The 18,235-nt window shown below is 41.8% G+C and overlaps 1 protein-coding gene across 3 annotated transcripts in view; it reads left to right on the plus strand.

Annotated features, from left to right (window-relative positions):
- ADGRE3 (adhesion G protein-coupled receptor E3) overlaps positions 1–18,235 on the plus strand; it is a 56,925-nt gene that overhangs the window by 15,370 nt on the left and 23,320 nt on the right. For 2 of the 3 annotated variants that reach the window (XM_072721379.1, XM_072721380.1), the window contains exons 3-6: positions 7,996–8,046; positions 9,374–9,493; positions 13,101–13,256; positions 14,658–14,728. In XM_072721379.1, coding sequence (XP_072577480.1) covers positions 14,687–14,728 — 42 coding nt within the window. In that variant the 5' untranslated portion in view covers positions 7,996–8,046; positions 9,374–9,493; positions 13,101–13,256; positions 14,658–14,686. Of the gene's footprint in view, positions 1–2,201; positions 2,363–7,995; positions 8,047–9,373; positions 9,494–13,100; positions 13,257–14,657; positions 14,729–18,235 lie in introns of those variants that run through there. The other variant, XM_072721378.1, reaches the window with a different exon arrangement.

Consider the following 18,235-nt stretch of genomic DNA (forward strand, 5'->3'; position numbering starts at 1 on the left):
AAGACTATTGAAGTTATCCCAGATCAGAGATGTCTGAGAGCAGAGAAGTTGAGTGACTTTCCCAAAGTCACACATCTAAAGTGGCAGAGCTAAGATTTGAACCCAGGTGGTCTGGGTCTAGAACTGACACTCTGCAATAGCACAGGCCTGGCCATTAGGTGGCACCACCTGTCTTTCCTAATCAACTCTTGCCTCCAACTATAACCACACTCCCAGAGGAACAACAGGGAGAAAGAACCGGAAGTCTCATTGCAGGACTGCTGGGCCACAGGGGATGGTGAGACGTTGAGAGCCTAACAAACTTATTATGCAGGACTTGTGATCTTAACAACCCAAAGAGCCAGCAAATTCCACCATGCTCCAACCACCTGAGGAAAACCATTTGTTCTTTTTCCTTGATCACACACTTGCCTCCAAGAGTCTCTGGAGTTGACTATACTTACTATCTCCCCTTCTTCACTTTTCATTTTCCCTCAACCAACTCTATTTTGACTTCCACTACCATCATCATCATCACTACCACTATCACCACTGCCACCTCCACCACCTTCACCACTATTATTACCACCATCATCACCTCCACCACCTCACCACTGCCATCGTGTCCACCATTTTTACTACATCATCATCACCACTACCGTCACTGCCTTCATCATCACCACCAGCACAACCAGCACAACTGTCCCCACCACCACCATTACCTGTACAACCACCTCTACTATCTTCACCACCAACATTATTTTCACCATCACCACCACCATCTCCACTGCCTTCATCATTGTCATCTTTATCATCATCACCCTCACCACTGTAACTTTTTTTGATAAGAATACAACAACCTCCTGACTGCTCTGTCCTTTGAATATTTTTCAGTCTTAATTCAGTCTGATCTCTTTCCTTTCCTTCCATGACACCATACTCTACTCATTTCCCCCCATCTGTCTAGCCACTCTTGTCCTGTCCCCTCTATTCCCTGTTATTTAAACTACTTACTCAGGGCTCTCTTCTCACTCTACTATCTCTTCTTACATGATTTCATCTAGTACCATGGCTACAATTACCACCTGGGGACTGGGGGGAAAAGCCTCTCTTTTGTGAACTAGGCCATATATGTAATGAATATTGAAATCACAGTACCTCAAAATCAACTTATCCAAAACCTAATGCCATCTCTCACCCAAAAACCTGCTTTTCCCGGACGCCAGGAGCTTATTTCCCCTTAGATGTTGTAGATGCCCAGCAGTTGAGCATCTGCCTTTGGCCCAGGGTGTGATCCTGGAGTCCCGGGATCAAGTTCCACATCGGGCTCCCTGCATGGAGCCTGCTTCTCCCTCTGCCTATGTCTCTGCCTCTCTCTATCTCTCTGTGTCTCTCATGAATAAATAAATAAATAAAATAAAATAAAATAAAATAAAATAAAACCCTGCTTTTCCTCCAAGTGCCCTTTCTCTGTAGTTCTATATAGAATGTTAACTTTGTTCTGGTGTTGTAGCACAGATCCTGTCACGTAATAATATTTGTCTTAAAAAATATTTGTTGGGGCAGCCCAGGTGGCTCAGCGGTTTAGTGCCGCCTTCGGCCCAGGGCATGATCCTGGAGACCCGGGACCAAGTCCCGCGTCGGGCAGCCTGCATGGGGCCTGCTTCTCCCTCTGCCTGTGTCTCTGCCTCTCTCTCTTTCTCTCTGTGTCTCTCATGAATAAATAAATAAAATATTTTAAAAATATATTTGTTGAAGGAGGGAAGGACTTAGTTTTTATCCCAAACCCTGCAATTGGTTTGGATTGCCCCAAATAACCAAATAATTTATCACCGTCTCCTGAGTTTACTTTGAGACTCTAGCCAGATCTGTTGAGTACCATCCACTAAGCGGGTAAAAATGATAACATTTGTGAAAAATGACTCCTCCAGTAACTTTAGATACCAACAGAGATACCCTAAGTTCTGGCTTACCCAGCTCAAAACCACAGGGTTATTTAAGCTTTATTTTGACCCCAAAGTCACTTCCCATTCCTCAGACAATGATCTATGACTAAAAACCATTACTTTCCTAGGGTCAATCGTTCTCTCACCCCAAAGGCAATCAATAGTAGCTATGAAAACCTGCCACCAAAGAAGCATATGAAAACAACTGTAGAAAATAAACAAGTAAAAAAGCAGAACCATGGGTTTGATGGTGAAAGATAAGAATGAGTTCCCTTTTCTGAGAGAAATTTCCTTAGTCAGCTAACCTATGTATATCAATTCTCATAAGATTTCGTTGAGATAGGATAAGTGGTCAGGATAAAGCAACAAAGAACTTCAAGAGCTGGCCAGCAAGGGTATTCTGAATGCAGGAATGGGAGGGCCATCATTCCTTCCAGGTATGTGTAACCTTGGGAATGACTGTATCTTAACCTACCCCCTATCAGAAGCTACTGGGTTCAACAATTACCTGTCTTTTCCTTAGCCTTTTTCTTCTGCTCCACTTTAAACATTCTCTTTTTCCCCTGGGATTATGGTTTCCTTCCTCACCACCCTGTTCAAACTGTACTGTCAAATATCCCTAAAAATTTTCCTGATGGTCCAATCCAAGGAGTTGTTCATATTCATCTTCGAAGGCTTTGTTTTCTAATTGACATCCCCTTCTCCTTGATAATTCTGTGACTTAGCACTGCCCTGACTTTTCTCTACCTCTCTTGCCATTCTTTCCTTCCCCTCCTTTTCCTCCGTACTGTACCAAGAATATTAATATTATCCTCATCTTAGGGATGAGAAAACTGGGGCACACAGAGATTGTACTACCTGCTCAAAGTCACACAGCTTGTAAATGGCAGAGGCAGGATTCAAACCTAAGCTGCCTGGCTCCAGATCTTTGCCATAATGCTCTTTCCACAGGATTCTGCTTGAGTTTTCTCTTTTTCTGCTCCCTTTCCTAGAGGAAACTCTTTTGTTTTTAAAGATTTTATTTATTTATTCATAATAGACAGAGAGACAGAGAGAGAGAGAGAGAGAGAGAGAGATAGAGAGAAGCAGAGACACAGGCAGAGGGAGAAGCAGGCTCCCCGCAAAGAGCCTGATGCAGGACTTGATCCCGGACTCCAGGATCACGCCCTAAGCCAAAGGCAGATGCTCAATTGCTGAACCACCCAGGCATCCCTAGAGAAAACTCCTGATCCTTTGGCTTCAGTTGCCACCTCTGTGCAGATGGTTCCCCAACCCGGGAGCCCCAACCATCTTTCTGGCTTCATATCAAATAACAATATCAATAGCCACAATATCGACCTTACATTTACTGAACGCATACTTTAGCCTAAAATTGTTTTACCTTCATTATTGCACAACACCTTCGCATGACAGATGCAAAATAGCATTACAGAGAGATTATAAGATTTGTTTAACGTCTCAGAGCTGTTCAGTTGTAGAGGCAGGTGGTAGATCATGAAGTCTATCAAAACAATATAAGCTTCTTGAAGGTAAATGCCATGTGCTCTCACATTTGCAGTGCCTTCCATATCTTATATATAAGAGGTGTCTGATATATATCTATGAAATCAAATTTAAGTGAGACAGTGTGCAATTTTTTATAGATCTCAATAAAGCTTAAATAAAATGTAAAAAAAAAAAAAAAAAAAAAAAAACAGAGAGAAGCCCAAACAAGATGTTTCCTGCTTTTGCCAACTGGAGGCAGAGTCCTGGACACTTCTGGGATGGATTATTTGTGAATTCAGTTACCTGTGTACCCTCTGCCCACATCACTGGATGCAACAGGCAGTGTAACCGAATGAGCCTCTGGTCAAAAATAAGAATAGGATTCTAGTGCAAATAAAATGGTAACAGAAAAAAAAAAATGGTAACAGAGACAGCTAGCATTTATGGAGTGATTGCTGCCATACATTGTGCTTCATGCATGCCCTTATTTATGTCATCACCCTTAACCCCAGGTAGTAGGTAATTCTGTGGCCATGTTTCATATAAGGAAACAAATTAAACAATTTGCACAAATAGAGTCCAAGCCACTTGACCTCCAGGGACCTGTTTCCTCATGAACAAAATGAGTCAGTGGATGATTTCTAAAGTTTCTTAGGACTCTTAGATGCAAGCATGCTCATGACTCTTGGGAAACCCTAATTTAAGACACATGTACGTATTATTGAGCACAGGGTTGCTGGCTGGACTTGAAGACTAGCCTTGAGGAAACCTGGTAGTGCCCAGACTGCCTGAACTTTAGGAACTAGGAAATGCTTTTCAATCTATATGTTTTACCAACTGGCTCTGTGAGCTATAGTCATCATTTGGGCAGGTGTAGTGTTACTGCAGCTTCTGCAAATTAATTATTATACAAAAGTAGTGGAAGGGAAATTTAAATTCATTGGAAAATATGCCAGGGCCCTGCCATTAAGCAATTTACAGCTCAGCTGAGAATATTTTCACTGAACAATCAAAAATATTCATAATGCTCCATGAATGCAGTTGCATACAGTATCTGATCACAACTGGCACCTTCTCTGATGAAAGAAGGGAGCATGAAAGGATGAATAACAGCCCTCCAAAGATGTCAATGTCCTAATCCCCTGGAACCTGTGAATATGTTAGCATAATTGCATAGGGGAGAAAACACTTCACCTCTACCCTCTTATGGTCTCTGGTTGAAAATCAGAATTGTGCTGACAAAAGACAAATTAATAGGAGAGAAGCAGACAAGTATTATTAAATTGAAGCATGTAAATGAAAGCCTTCACAAGGGAATGAAGACCCAGGGAAGTGGCCAGAGCACAAAGTTTTTGTGCCTTTTGGACAAAGAAATGATGACTTTGTGAAATGACAAAACAAAGAAAGGGATTTGGGCTAGGGATGGTGAATTGCAAGAAAGTACTAGGGGGTCTGTCCATGGGGTAACTAGAGGAAGACAAGAGCTATTCCAGAGTGTTGTACAGATCCATTTCAGTGTTCATGCCCAGTCTCTGGTGATAAGGACATTCTTTCCTTCCTGGCACAGGGAGGGCACCTTTCTCAGGGGAAATTTTATAGCCTGATTTTAAGTAGGAAAAGATAGGTCAGAAAACCCTTCCAACACGTGCTGTTTCTCAAGTGCCTTCTACTCCAAATAAGCAACACACCAAAGTGGCATATTTTGGGGTGGCATGTCCTGAGCAACTTCACGTGGTCAAAGGGACTTTATAGATATGGATTAAGCTAAGGATCTTGAGATGGGGAGATTATCCTGGATTATACAGGCAGGCCCATTATACTCATAAAGGTCCTTACAAAAGGGAGGCAGGAGACCAGAAAGGAAGGTGCTACTGGCTATGAGGATGGAAGAGGAGACCATGAGCATGGAATGTGGGTCACTTCTGACAGTTGGGAGTGGAAGGAAATGGATTCTACTCTAGAGTTTCCAAAAGGAAGCTGTCCCACTGATATCTTTTTTTTTTTTTTTTAGATTTTATTTATTTATTCATGGGAGACGCACACAGAGAGAGAGAGAGAGAGAGAGAGAGAGAGAGAGAGGCAGAGAGAAAAGCTCCCTCCATGCAGGGAGCCTGATGCGGGACTCGATCCCAGGACTTGATCCCAGGACTCCAGGATCACTCCCTGGGCCAAAGGCAGGAGCCAAACCGCTAACCACCCAGGGATCCCCATCCCACTGATATCTTAATGTCAGCCCAGTGAGACTAACTTTGGATGTCTGGCCTACAGAACATTATGGGAATACATTTCTGTTGTTTTTAAGCCACTAAATTCATGGGAATTTGTCAGCAATCCGAAACTTATACCGGGAAACCCAAAAAGAACTGGCATTGCCCTCCCTCCCACTCTTAAAGGATCACTGCTAGCCCATAGGGCTTTGTCTCCCAAATCTTGCATTGGTCTAGATCCCCAAATAACCAGGTAATATATTCCATCTCCTACTGGACTGTCACATCTGGGGAACACCACTCCTGGAAGAAAAGGCACCTTTTCCTCAAGTCAGCTGTCACTAGAAACATGCCAATCTCAACAGCAGCCCCATGCACTGGGCATGTGTGGGATTTCTGCAAGAGAGGTCATGGGTTGGGGGGTAGATTATCAGCAGGAACCCAGCACCTGAGTTTAGTCTCAGCTCTACCACTGACAAGCTCTGGGAAATGGAGCAAATGCCTTAGCCCTCTGTGCCTCTGTTTCTTAATCTGCACAACCAGGATCATGCTAATAGCACTCACCTCCTAAAGTTGTTGCAAAGCTGAATTAAGTTCATGTGATGGTGCTTAGAAGAACAATGCCTGGCATTCAGTAAGAGTTTATTTCCCCTTAGATGTTGTAGAGGCTGGTCTTTGTATTTTGCCCAGCCCCCTCTGTGTGTGTATGTGTTTGGTGAGAACATATAACACAAGATCTATTCTTTTAACATATCTTGAAGTGCACAACACCATATTGTTAACTATTGGTACTAGGTTTTATGGCAGATCTCCAGAACTTATTCACCTTGTATAACAAAAACTTTATACCTATTGAAAAGTAATTTCCCAGGGTGTTATACTATATGTTGGCAAATCTAACTCCAATAAAAAATATACAAAAAATAATAATAATAATTTTAAAAAGAAAAGTAATTTCCCATTTCCCTCTTCCCTCTTCCCCCTACTGACTACTAATCTGTTTTCTGCTTCCATGAGTTTGACTACTTTAGATATTTCATGTAAGTGAAATGATGCAGTATTTTTTCTTCTGTGTTTGGTTTATCTCACTCAGAATAATGTCCTCTAGTTTCATACCTATTGCCACAAACGTCAAAATTTTCTTATTTTTTAAGGCCAAGTAATATTTCATTGTGTATATATATATATATATATATATATATATATACACAATGAAAATATCGCATTTTCTTTATCCATTTATCTGCAGGACCCACTTTCTCAAGGGGTAACCAAAGTTGCAAATAAGATGACTGGCCACCAGAGCTAAATTTCAACCAGTGCACACTGGTAGAAGAGCCACCAGTTGGTTGTTCATCTTGAAATATCCTCACACCATTTGTAAATAATCATTGCTAAGAACCAGCTCCCACCACATTCCTGCCAACCCAGACCCTGCCCTGGGACCCCACCCACCCCACAATTCAGTAGCTAAAATAACATCTGCTGCAACAGCAGAGAAGGATCTCCAGTGTCCTCTCTGATTGGTCAATTCCTGCACCATTCCAGCTGTCAATATTGTCCTTGCAAATGGCAAATAGATCTAGACATTAGTATGTAATAAGGGAATGAAAAAAAGGTGAGGAGAGAACTAGCAGAGTGGTGTCGGATTTCTCAGGAAAGAGAAAGAGAAGCAACTCATCTATCCAGGAGCTTTGGGTCTTTGTAGAAGGAGGAACATGGCTGCTGACCTCACGAGCAGTTGAAAAGGTTTGGGGAAGAGAAAAGAGCACTTTATCAACCACAGTAAATCAGCCTATATTTCCCAAGCTGGCCAAAACCATACTTCCCTTCCAAGAAGTGCTTTAGAATCTTGCCAACCTTCCCTCAAAAGAAAGAATGATTCTTATCCACTTGAATCTGAGTGGACTTGTAATTTGCTTGTAACCAAGAAAATGTGGTGAAAGATGAATTGCATGACTTCCAGGGCTGGATCCTAAGGGGAGACGTAGCCTTATTGGCTGGACCACTTCTACTTAGAGCTCAGAACTGCCATGCAAGCTGAGATTCACCATGTTGGGAGCAGGCCAAACTCCTTGAGTCTGAGGCTATGGGAAGGGTTGACAGTGCACAGCCAGTTCCCAGCTGCTCTAGCCCCAGAACTACCTAACTGCAGCTGTACAAGAAACCTTAAGCCAGAATCACCCAGCTGAGCCTTTCCCAGATTCCCAAACCACAGAAACCATAAGAGATAAGAAAATGACCATTGCTCTTTTAAACCACTATATTTCGTGACAGTTTTTATGCAGCTGTGAATAACTGATGAAAAGCCCTTGGAGAATTTCCTGGAATCTTTCCTCATTTATTTCATGTGTCTCCTTTCTGCTTCCCTGTTCCAGGACTCTTCTTTCTGCTGAGTTTATCAGAAGTCATCATTCATAAGACCAAAGGTAAGTGCTCAGTGCCTGACTTCTCCACAGCCAGAGACCAAGAAGGGTGTAGACCAAGGATGTACCTGGGATAACTCACATTCTCCAATGGACTAGAACAAAGGGGCTTGTTCTGGGAGCAGAATTTAGGGATGCTTGCTCCTGTCATTCTTTTTTAATTCATCATTTCATCAAATTTTAATGCATTCAAGTTTCATTAATTTAAGTAATCTCTACACCCGACATCAGGCTCAAACTCACAAGCCCAAGCTTAAGAGTCACATGCTCTTCCAACTGAGCCAGGCAGGCACCCCTTAATGTATAATTTTATTTTATTTTCCTTTGTCTGTTCATCTGTTTTCAGTGACCACAATATGCCCAATGTAGGAGTGGAATAGTGGCTAAAACATACAAAGTCTCGCTAAGTGAACATTCTGGTGGGTAAAGACAGCATTATGGTAACCATTTCATTCTGATCATAAGTGAGGCACCAAAAAAAGAAAAAAAAAGAATGTGACGATTTCAGACTAACTTTAATCCCTTGGAGCTCTCACTAGATTCTGATTCAGCAGGTTTAGGGTAGGTCCTGAGATTCTTCCTTTCTAGCCAACCTCCAGGGGATGCCTCCTGAGTAACCAGACTGTGCACTGTGGCCCCCATCACATTCCCAGCCCCCACTCCCTGTGAACACTGCACAGTTCCCAGATTTCTCCACTAGACCCAAAGCTCGATATACTTTCTTAGCTCCACTCATTACCAAGGGGGCTCAAGTTAAGATCTTTAATGTCTCTCTGTCCAAATGAAGTTATACATAGTGTTACAAAGATAACATGTATATATCAGAATATATCTCCTGTGGATCCCTACAAATTCAAATTTTTATAACCCTAACTAATACTTATTATGTGCCAAGCACTGCCCAACACATTTTATATGTATCAATTCACTTACTCAGTCTACAGATGAGGGTATTGAGGCACAGAGAGGTTAAGACACTTTTACAAAGACACACAGTTGGTAAGTAGCAGAATCAGAATCAACCCCAGGGTCTTAACCAATTCATTCCATCTTGTATAAATTCTTCCAGAGAATATCACAATTATATCACGTTGAAATTTTTGTGTTAAAATTAATTTAAGACCTTTATCATGCAAATGAATCTTTTTTTTTTTTTTTTCTGTAACTTGGGTTTGGTATCTCTCATTTTTTAATGTACTGAAATCTCACAAGTGAAAAAGGGTATAGGCAGCTTCATCCTCTAGAGGGCCTGGTCACAGGCAAAGCCAAATGATAATGGGACATCCTTTAACCTCAGGGATGTTTGACCTACCCCTCCTTCTTCCTGCAGCTTCCTGTACCTGCCCCCAACATGCTTACTGTGTCAATGGCACTCAGTGTACCTGCGACCATGGATACGTTTCTAGGTCTGGGAAGGAATTCTTCACATTCCCCTTGAACACATGTGAAGGTAAGGGATAATTTTCAAGCCACCTGGAGCCGGGAGTGGAAAGGAAACACCATAGAGATCATGAGGAAACAAATGCCAATAATGTGTACTGCTAAAAAGTCTACCAAGTCCACCCTCATGAAGAAAGAAACACTTATACAAAATCAGCATTTCCCCTTAAATGTTTTTTAAGAGAGAATGAGTAAGAGTGGAGGGTGAGGGAAGGGGAGAGAGAGAGAGAGAGAGAGAGAGAGAGAGAATCCCAAGCAGGCTCCATGCCCAGCACAGAGCCAAATAAGGGGCTCCATCTCATGACCTGAGATCATGACCTGAGCTGAAACCAAAAGTCATAAACTTAACTGACTGAGCACCCCCTCCCTGGTGCCCCAGAATTTCCCTTTATATATTTTGAAGTTCTAATATACTTTATAATTTATTTTTCCACCCCTTTCACCCCTGGTTACCTTCTCTTAACTTCATAATGAAACATGTGTTTCTCTACTACTATTTTTTTTAACTCATCAATTATTTCCCCTTCCAAGATGCCTTGTTTTCCCCCATCATTTCAGGTGAAGGGGATGAGAATGCCCTCACCGTGATGAGCACTGGGTAACATATAGAATTGTTGAATCGCAGGGACCCCTGGGTGGCTCAGTGGTTTAGCGCCTGCCTTCAGCCCAGGGTGGGATCCTGGAGTCCCTGGATCAAGTCCCGCATCAGGCTGCCTGCATGGAGCCTGCTTCTCCCTCTGCCTGTATCTCTGCCTCTCTCTCTCTCATATATAAAAAATAAAATAAAATCTTTAAAAAAAAAAGAATTGTTGAATCACCATATTGCACATCTAGAACTAATCTAACACTGTATGTTCATTATACTGGCGTTTAAAAAAAAGGATGCTTCATTTCACCCTCACTTCCCCTCTCCTAATAAAAAGATGAGATCTGTAAAATACTGTTATTTCACCCCCTCCCCATCTCCCCTGCCACATCTCATGAATTTAACTTTATCTCAAGGTTCACTGCTCACCCCTGCTTCCTCTTCCCTTCATCTCCCCTGATGTTGAGTGTTCTGTAGTTCCTGGTTTCATATTTGTTAATTCATTGTTTGTTTGGAGCACTTTCCTACATGCTCTCTTCAAACCTGCCCGCACAGCTAATGTCTCTCACTCAATGAATGCACTGTCTCTCATTTCTTTGGCTCTAAGGAGTAGGTTCTATCCTGCCTCAGTGGGAGAACATTTTCATTCTGTCCTCTTCTCCGAGGGATCCATCAGTGAATATCCCAGCGATCAGAGAAGTATCTTCAAGCTCACGGGGATGCAGATGGGAATTCCAACAGCAATCTGAGTCTCATTCCTTTGTAGTGATTTTTGTCTTGGGCTTAGGTTCCTTGCAGAAGCCCCAGGAAGATCAGCCTTACATTTCATTGGCAAGGGGTGTGGAGTGAAAGCTGGAGGAGAGGCTGGCGGAGAGATCGCCTAGGAATTGGGAACAAAATTGCCATGTCTGGCCTCCTCAAAAGAGAATAGTTGTTGAGTGGGCAACTGAGAGCAACTGCTCTACTATATCATGGTCTGAAAATTCCCGATTTCATGTTTGCCATACCAGATGGGAAAATCACACATCTTTACTACCTAGCTGACATTTGCAAAGGGGGTACAGTAAGCCTTGGGACTGGAGACACATTGACTTAATCCAGACATCCTAACTCAATTAGTTAATCTAGCAAGTGTATTACTCTGCTCGGGTGGCTTTGACAAAACACCACAGACCAGGTGGCTTAAACAACAGAAATATATTTTCTTACAGTTCTGAGGCTGGGAAACCCATGGTGAAGGTTTTGGCAGTTCCACTTTCTGGGGAGGCCTCTATTCCTGACTCGAAGATGTCTTCTTGCTTTATCTTCACATGGTCTTTCCTCACTATGTGCACACAGTGGTCAGGCAGGTGGAGAAGCTCTTGTGTCACTTCTTCTACAGATACTAATTCTAACAGATCCAGGCCCCATTATTAGGACCTCATTCAACCTCAGTTACATCCTTAGAGGCCTCATTTCCAAATACAGCCACACTGGAAGTTAGGTTTTCAACATGTTGAACTGGGGGAACATACAAACATTCAGTTCATAACAGCATATACAGTCAGTTTCCCACTTTTATGCCCTCAGCACTTGCCATTCTTTTGCATACTAAGTCTAAGGCTCTCTCTGGCTACTGGAGACCACTCAGTTCATGCTCAGGACAGGTGGAAGTACCAGTAACTATCCCTGCAAACACTTCTCTGCTGATAAATGATAAGATTTGGCAGATAAAAGCATTATCAACAATAGCCAAATTATGGAAAGAGCCCAAACGTCCATCGACTGTGAACGGATAAAGATGTGTTTAGGGGCTCTGGGTGGCTCAGTCGGTTAAGCATCTACCTTCAGCTCAGGTCATGGTCCCAGGGTCTTGGGATCAAGTCCTGCTTCAGGCTCCCTGCTCATCAAGGAAACTGCTTCTCCCTATCCCATTCCCCCTGCTTGTGTTCTCTCTCTCTGTCAAATAAATAAATGAAGTCTTTTTAAAAAGATGTGTTTAGAGAGAGTGAGATAATGGAGTATAACTCAGGTATCAAAAAGAATGAAATCTTGGAATGCCTGGGTGGCTCATTGGTTGAGCATCTGCCTTTGCCTTATGGCATGATCCCAGAGTCCCAAGATCGAGTCCCACATCAGGCTCCCTGCATGGAGCCTGCTTCTGCCTCTGCCTATGTCTCTGCCTCTCTCTCTCTCTCTCTCTCTCTCTCTCTGTGTGTCTCTCATGAGTAAATAAATAAAAAAACTTAAAAAAAATGAAATCTTGCCATTTACAATGATGTATATGGACCTAGAGTATATTATGCTAAGCAAAATAAGTCAGTCAGAGAAAGACAAACACCATATGATTTCACTCATATATGGAATTTTAAAAATGAAACAGATGAACATAGGGGAAGGGAGAGAAAAAGAGACAAGCCATAAGAGACTCTTAACTATAGAAAACAAACTGAGGGTTGCTGGAGGGGATGTGGGTGGAGGATGGCCTAGATGGGTGATGGGGATTAAGGAGGACATTTGTTGTAATGAGCACTGAGTGTTGTATATAAGTGATGAATCACTAAATTCTACTCCCAAAACTGATATTACACTATACATTAACTAACTACAATTTAAATAAAAACTTAAAAAAATTTGACAGGTAAATACCCTAGCCCCCTCACCCCTTGAGGAGTCACTCTGCAGCCTGTGCCCTCCTCTGTCTCCCAGAGGGTCCCAGGGGAATCAAGTCCCATTTGCCACAATGAAAACTTCTCTCTTTACTCTCTATCTGGCTTTCCCTGTCTCATTTCACCACTTCCTTTCCAGTGTTTTCTAAGATCACCTCCTACATAAGGTACTTGAACATGAATTCATGTCTCAATGTCTGCTTCTCAGAGAATCCAACCAAAGTCAATGAGGAAAGGGAAAAACAAAGACAACCCACTACCTTAACTGAGTTGTTCTGGAAAACCAGGACAGATTGAGTAGAAAGGGTATAGCCTCTGGCACATATCAAATGTTCCATAAATCTTTGTCCAATTAATGGCCAAATTCTTCTTCTGTGTTCCAGATATTGATGAATGTAAGCCACCCATTAATATATATTGTGGAACAAATGCTGTATGTCAGAATGTCGACGGAGGTTTCCACTGTCTCTGTAATCCTGGATACAAACTCCTCTCTGGGGACACACAATTCCAGAATTCCAATGAAAACACTTGCCAAAGTAAGGAAATTCTTGTCTTCTTGTCTGTCTCCTTTCTTAATTTTCATTGAGTCTAATGCCAGAAAAGATGTGGGGGGGGGGGTGCACAGGCGTGTGCATTCACACATATGCATGAGGTGAGGCTAGTATGTGTTTCCACTTTCTGGAGGTAAATGGATGATGGAAAGAAGAGAAAAAGGGAAAGAAGGACAAGACAAGAGGACTTTGGAAATGGGGATGACAAGGCGCCAACTGAGACAGGATTCTTTCAATTGCAAAGAAGAGCTAACTCAGGATAACTTAAGCAGAAAAGATGAGTTCTTTTTTTTTTTTTATGATAGTCACAGAGAGAGAGAGAGAGAGAGAGAGAGGCAGAGACATAGGCAGAGGGAGAAGCAGGCTCCATGCACTGGGAGCCCGATGTGGAATTCGATCCTGGGTCTCCAGGATCACGCCCTGGGCCAAAGGCAGGTGCTAAACCGCTGCGCCACCCAGGGATCCCCAGAAAAGATGAGTTTATGATAAGAATGCGTGGATATGTCTTGGAACTCAAGAACAAGAATACAGCTGAGCTTCCTAAATGAACTGAAATGGGGACTCCACACTATCAAGACACCCTAGTATCTGAAGCTCCTTGGGTCTACTCCTTTCTTCTTTTTCAGTGCAAACTGGCCTTCTCTGCCTTCTTAGTCCACAGGACAGGAAATATGACCACCAACACGTCCAAATTTTACCATTGTTAGTGACTCAATCACCCAAAGAGAGATCAACTGACTCTCTTTTGTACCTAATTGTAAATTCTTTGGAAATGTACCAATTAGTCCAGTTTGAGCTATGTGTTTAGTACAGTTTGAGTTATGTGCCCACCCTTGGATTTGTGTCCAAGAAGCACCATCTTGTATAAGCACTAGCACTTTCATGGAAACCATATAGACAGGGAAATCTATGCACAAGAAATATGGAGATACAGCTGGGAGACGCTCTAAAGAGCACAACCTTACCAGTGAACAAGAATATGAGTTCAAAAGAAAAAAAGGAGACAAACAAGATCCAGACTCTTATAGAGAACAAACCAGCAGTTGCCAGAAGGGAGGTTGAGGGCAGGGGGGAATGGATGGAATAGGTGATGAAGATAAAGAGTACACTTATCCTGATGATCACTGATGATCATGTACAGAAAATGTATGTTCATGTGCAGAAATGTAATGTACAGAATTGTTAAATTACTATATTGGACACCTGAAACTAATATAATGTTGTATGCTAATGACACTGGAATTTTAAAATTAATGAATAAAATTTTTTTAATTTAAAAAAGTATGAGTTCAGACCTTCTAGATGCAAAGTTAGTCACCTTCCTGTCCACTTCTCCACCCTTTTATTCTCAGTTCCAGCAGTAACTTCCTTTGATGTCTTTTGCAGAAACCACTTCCTCAACAACAACCGAAGGCATGAAGAATGTGAGCAGAAGCCCAGCCCCTGAACCCAGCCAGGTAACAAATGTTTACAAATCCCAAAATTAGCAAGTGGATGTGGATACTATATATTATATGTCTACTATACATTGTATATTATATATGTATCATATAGGTGTGATATGTTGTATATATTATATATTACATGTTATGGTATGTGACATACTTTAATAGTTTTATTTATAGGGCAGCCCGGGTGGCTTGGTGATTTGGTTCCTGTCTTCAGCCCAGGGTGTGGCCCTGGAGACCCAGGATCAAGTCCCGCAGTGGGCTCCCTGTGTGGAGCCTGCTTCTCCCTCTGTGTCTCTGCCTCTCTCTCTCTGTCTCTCATGAATAAATAAATATTTTTTTAAAAAAATAGTTTTATTTATAATATAAATCAATTATAATACAGTACAATGTTATAAATAATTTATAGTATGTATAAATTATGTATAATTTATATTATGTATAACTGTGAAGTATACAAATATATCACATTTATCACTATATGTATATTGCTAAATATCTCATGGTAGAGATAGCATATGTCCACATGGATGTTTGCATGTATGTATATTGCCCCCTACAGATAGGATCTAACCCAGACCAAGAAAGACAGACTAAGTGAAACTATATCAAGGTATGCTGAGGGACACCTGGGTGGCTCAGGGGTTGAGCATCTGCCTTCAGCTCAGGGCATGATCCTGGAGTCCCAGGATCAAGTCCCACATTGGGCTCCCGCATGAAGCCTGCTTCTCTCTCTGCCTGTGTCTCTCTTTTTTTTTTTTTTTTAATTTTTTTTATTGGAGTTCAATTTGCCAACATTTAGCATAACACCCAGTGCTCATCCCGCCAAGTGCCCCCTTCAGTGCCCATCACCCTGCCTGTGTCTCTCATGAATAAATAATATTTTTTTAAAAAAGGTATGCTGAACTGCTGCAACAAAGAGACCCAAATATCAAACTGCTTTAAAAAGATGGATCTCTGTTACTTTCTGAGTTAACAGTCCAGGCTGGTGAAAGGATTGTGCTCATGAGGTCATTAAGGGTACTCACATTCTTCACAAACACCTGCTCCACCATCCCCTGGCATCTTATACTCGATGCCATGGCCAAAACTGGGTTGTCACAATGTGGCTTTTGTACCAGTGGGTAGAGAGGAAATGAGTCCAGGGCAATTTGTCTGGAGTACAAGATGAAGAGGGGAGAGTGGAGAAAAGGGATACATCTACTCACTCCATCATATGCTAATGAAATTGTGATAATTTGCTTGGAGATCTCTTAAAGCAACCACCCAGAAGTTGAAGGTATCATGGCCAAAACTAGCTGCAAGGGAAGCTGTGACAATGTGGTCTGTAGATGGAGAACATGGTCCAGAAAAAATTTGAGGAATTCATTCAATCAGTAAAAGGAAGGGGGAGAGGAATGGTTATTGTAGGCAGTTACAAGAGACAGATCAAGAAAGTGCCTGTTTAAACAGAGAAGCATAGAGGAAAATAGAACAAGATGAAATCAGAGAAGGAGACAAATAAGAGACTCTTAATCATAGGAAACAAACTGAGGGTTGCTGGTGGGAAGGGGGGGATGAGGTAACTGGGTGATGGGCATTAAGGAGGGCACTTGATAAAAGGGAATATAAAGGAAGGGAAAAGAAATGTTGGGAAATATCAGGAAGGGAGACAGAACATAAAGACTCCTAACTCTGGGAAATGAACTAGGGGTGGTGGAAGGGGAGGAGGGCGGGTGTTGGAGGGGAATGGGTGACGGGCACTGAGGCGGACACTTGACGGATGAGCACTGGGTGTTTTTCTGTATGTTGGTAAATTGAACACCAATAAAAATTAATTTAAAAAAAAAAAAGGAGGGCACCTGATGTAATGAGCACTGGGTGTTGTGTGCAACTAATGAATCACTAAATTCTACCTCTGAAACTAATGATACACTATATTTTAATTAATTGAATTTAAATAAATTTAAATTAAGTTTTAAAAAAAGAAAGGAAGTGCCTATTAGGTAGTATTCACTTAGCACCTGTAAACTGACTCTGAATGTTAACAGAGAATGACCCATGTCTCTAAGAACCTAGAGTCTAGCAGAATGGGCTCGTCCCTTCAGTTGAAGTTTTGGGGAACCCTGCATGGAACAAATTGATTGGTGCTATTTTTCCAACAACTTTTGCTTGCTTCATGTCTCTGTGTCACATTTTGTGAATTCTCACAGTATTTCAAACTTTTTTGTTATTATTATATTAATTATGGTGATCTGTGATCAATGATTATGACTCACTGAAAGCTCAGGTGATGATCAGCATTTTTAGCAATAACGTATTTTTTAAGGTTTACACATTGTTTATTTTGATTGATTGATTGATTGATTGATTGATTGGCTGTTTTTATTTTGATTCGTTAGCTAACATAGTGTTATATTAGTTTTAGGTGTACAATATAATGATTCAACACTCCCACACATCATCTGGTGCTAATGGGTGAAATGCACTGTCGTGATGAGCACTAGGAGATATAACATTTGTACATTTTTGGGCAGCCCTGGTGGCTCAGTGGTTTAGCACGGCCTTCAGCCCAGGGCATGATCCTGGAGACCCGGGATCAAGTCCCACATCGGGCTCCCTGCATGAGGCCTGCTTCTCCTTCTGCCTGTGTCTCTGCCTCTATCTCTCTCTGTGTGTCTCTCGTGAATAAATAAATAAAATCTTTTTTTTTAATTTTGTACATTTTTTAGATAGAATGCTGTTGCATACTTAATAGACTACAGTATAGTGTAAACAAAACTTTTATATATACTGGGAAACCAAAAACTTTATTTGAATAGCTTTACCATGATACTTTATTGCAGTGGTCTGAAACCAAACCTGCAATACCTCTGAGGTGTCTGTACCCACAAATCCCCTAGGGAATGTGTTACAGTACAGATTTGGGTTCAGCCCACCAAGAGACTGCATTCCAAATGGGCTGCCAGGTGATGCTGATGCTGCCAGTCCTTGTTTAAGTACAAGGATACAGGGATTCACATAAAAATTGTCTTCCAAATCACCTATATTACAGTTCTATTACACTTATATTTATAAAACTTCACCTTGGCTCTTCATTCTTCTCACCCTGTGGCTCATCTCTTTGCTTTACTTCATAGATAAATTTCTTGATTTAAAAAAGCCAATTAGTGGGACGCCTGGGTGGCTCAGCGGTTGAGCGTCTGCCTTTGGCCCAGGGTGATCCCAGAGTTCTAGGATCGAGTCCCACATCGGGCTCCCTGCAAGGAGCCTGCTTCTCCCTCTGCCTATGTCTCTCTGCCTTCTCTCTGTGTCTCTCACAAATATAATAAAATCTTTTTAAAGAATAAAATTAAAAGGCCAGTTAGGGGACACCTGGGTGGTGCAGTTGGTTAAGCATCTGTCTTCAGCCAGGTCATGAACCCAGGGTCCTAGGATAGAGCCCCACATCAGGCTCCCTGCTCAGTGGGGAATTTGCTTCTCTCTCTCCCTCTCCCCATCTCCCTGCTTGTGCTTTCCCTTTTTTTATCTCTTAAA

This window comes from Vulpes vulpes, chromosome 9 (assembly GCF_048418805.1).
Source record: "Vulpes vulpes isolate BD-2025 chromosome 9, VulVul3, whole genome shotgun sequence".
In the NCBI taxonomy this organism is placed as follows: domain Eukaryota; kingdom Metazoa; phylum Chordata; class Mammalia; order Carnivora; family Canidae; genus Vulpes; species Vulpes vulpes.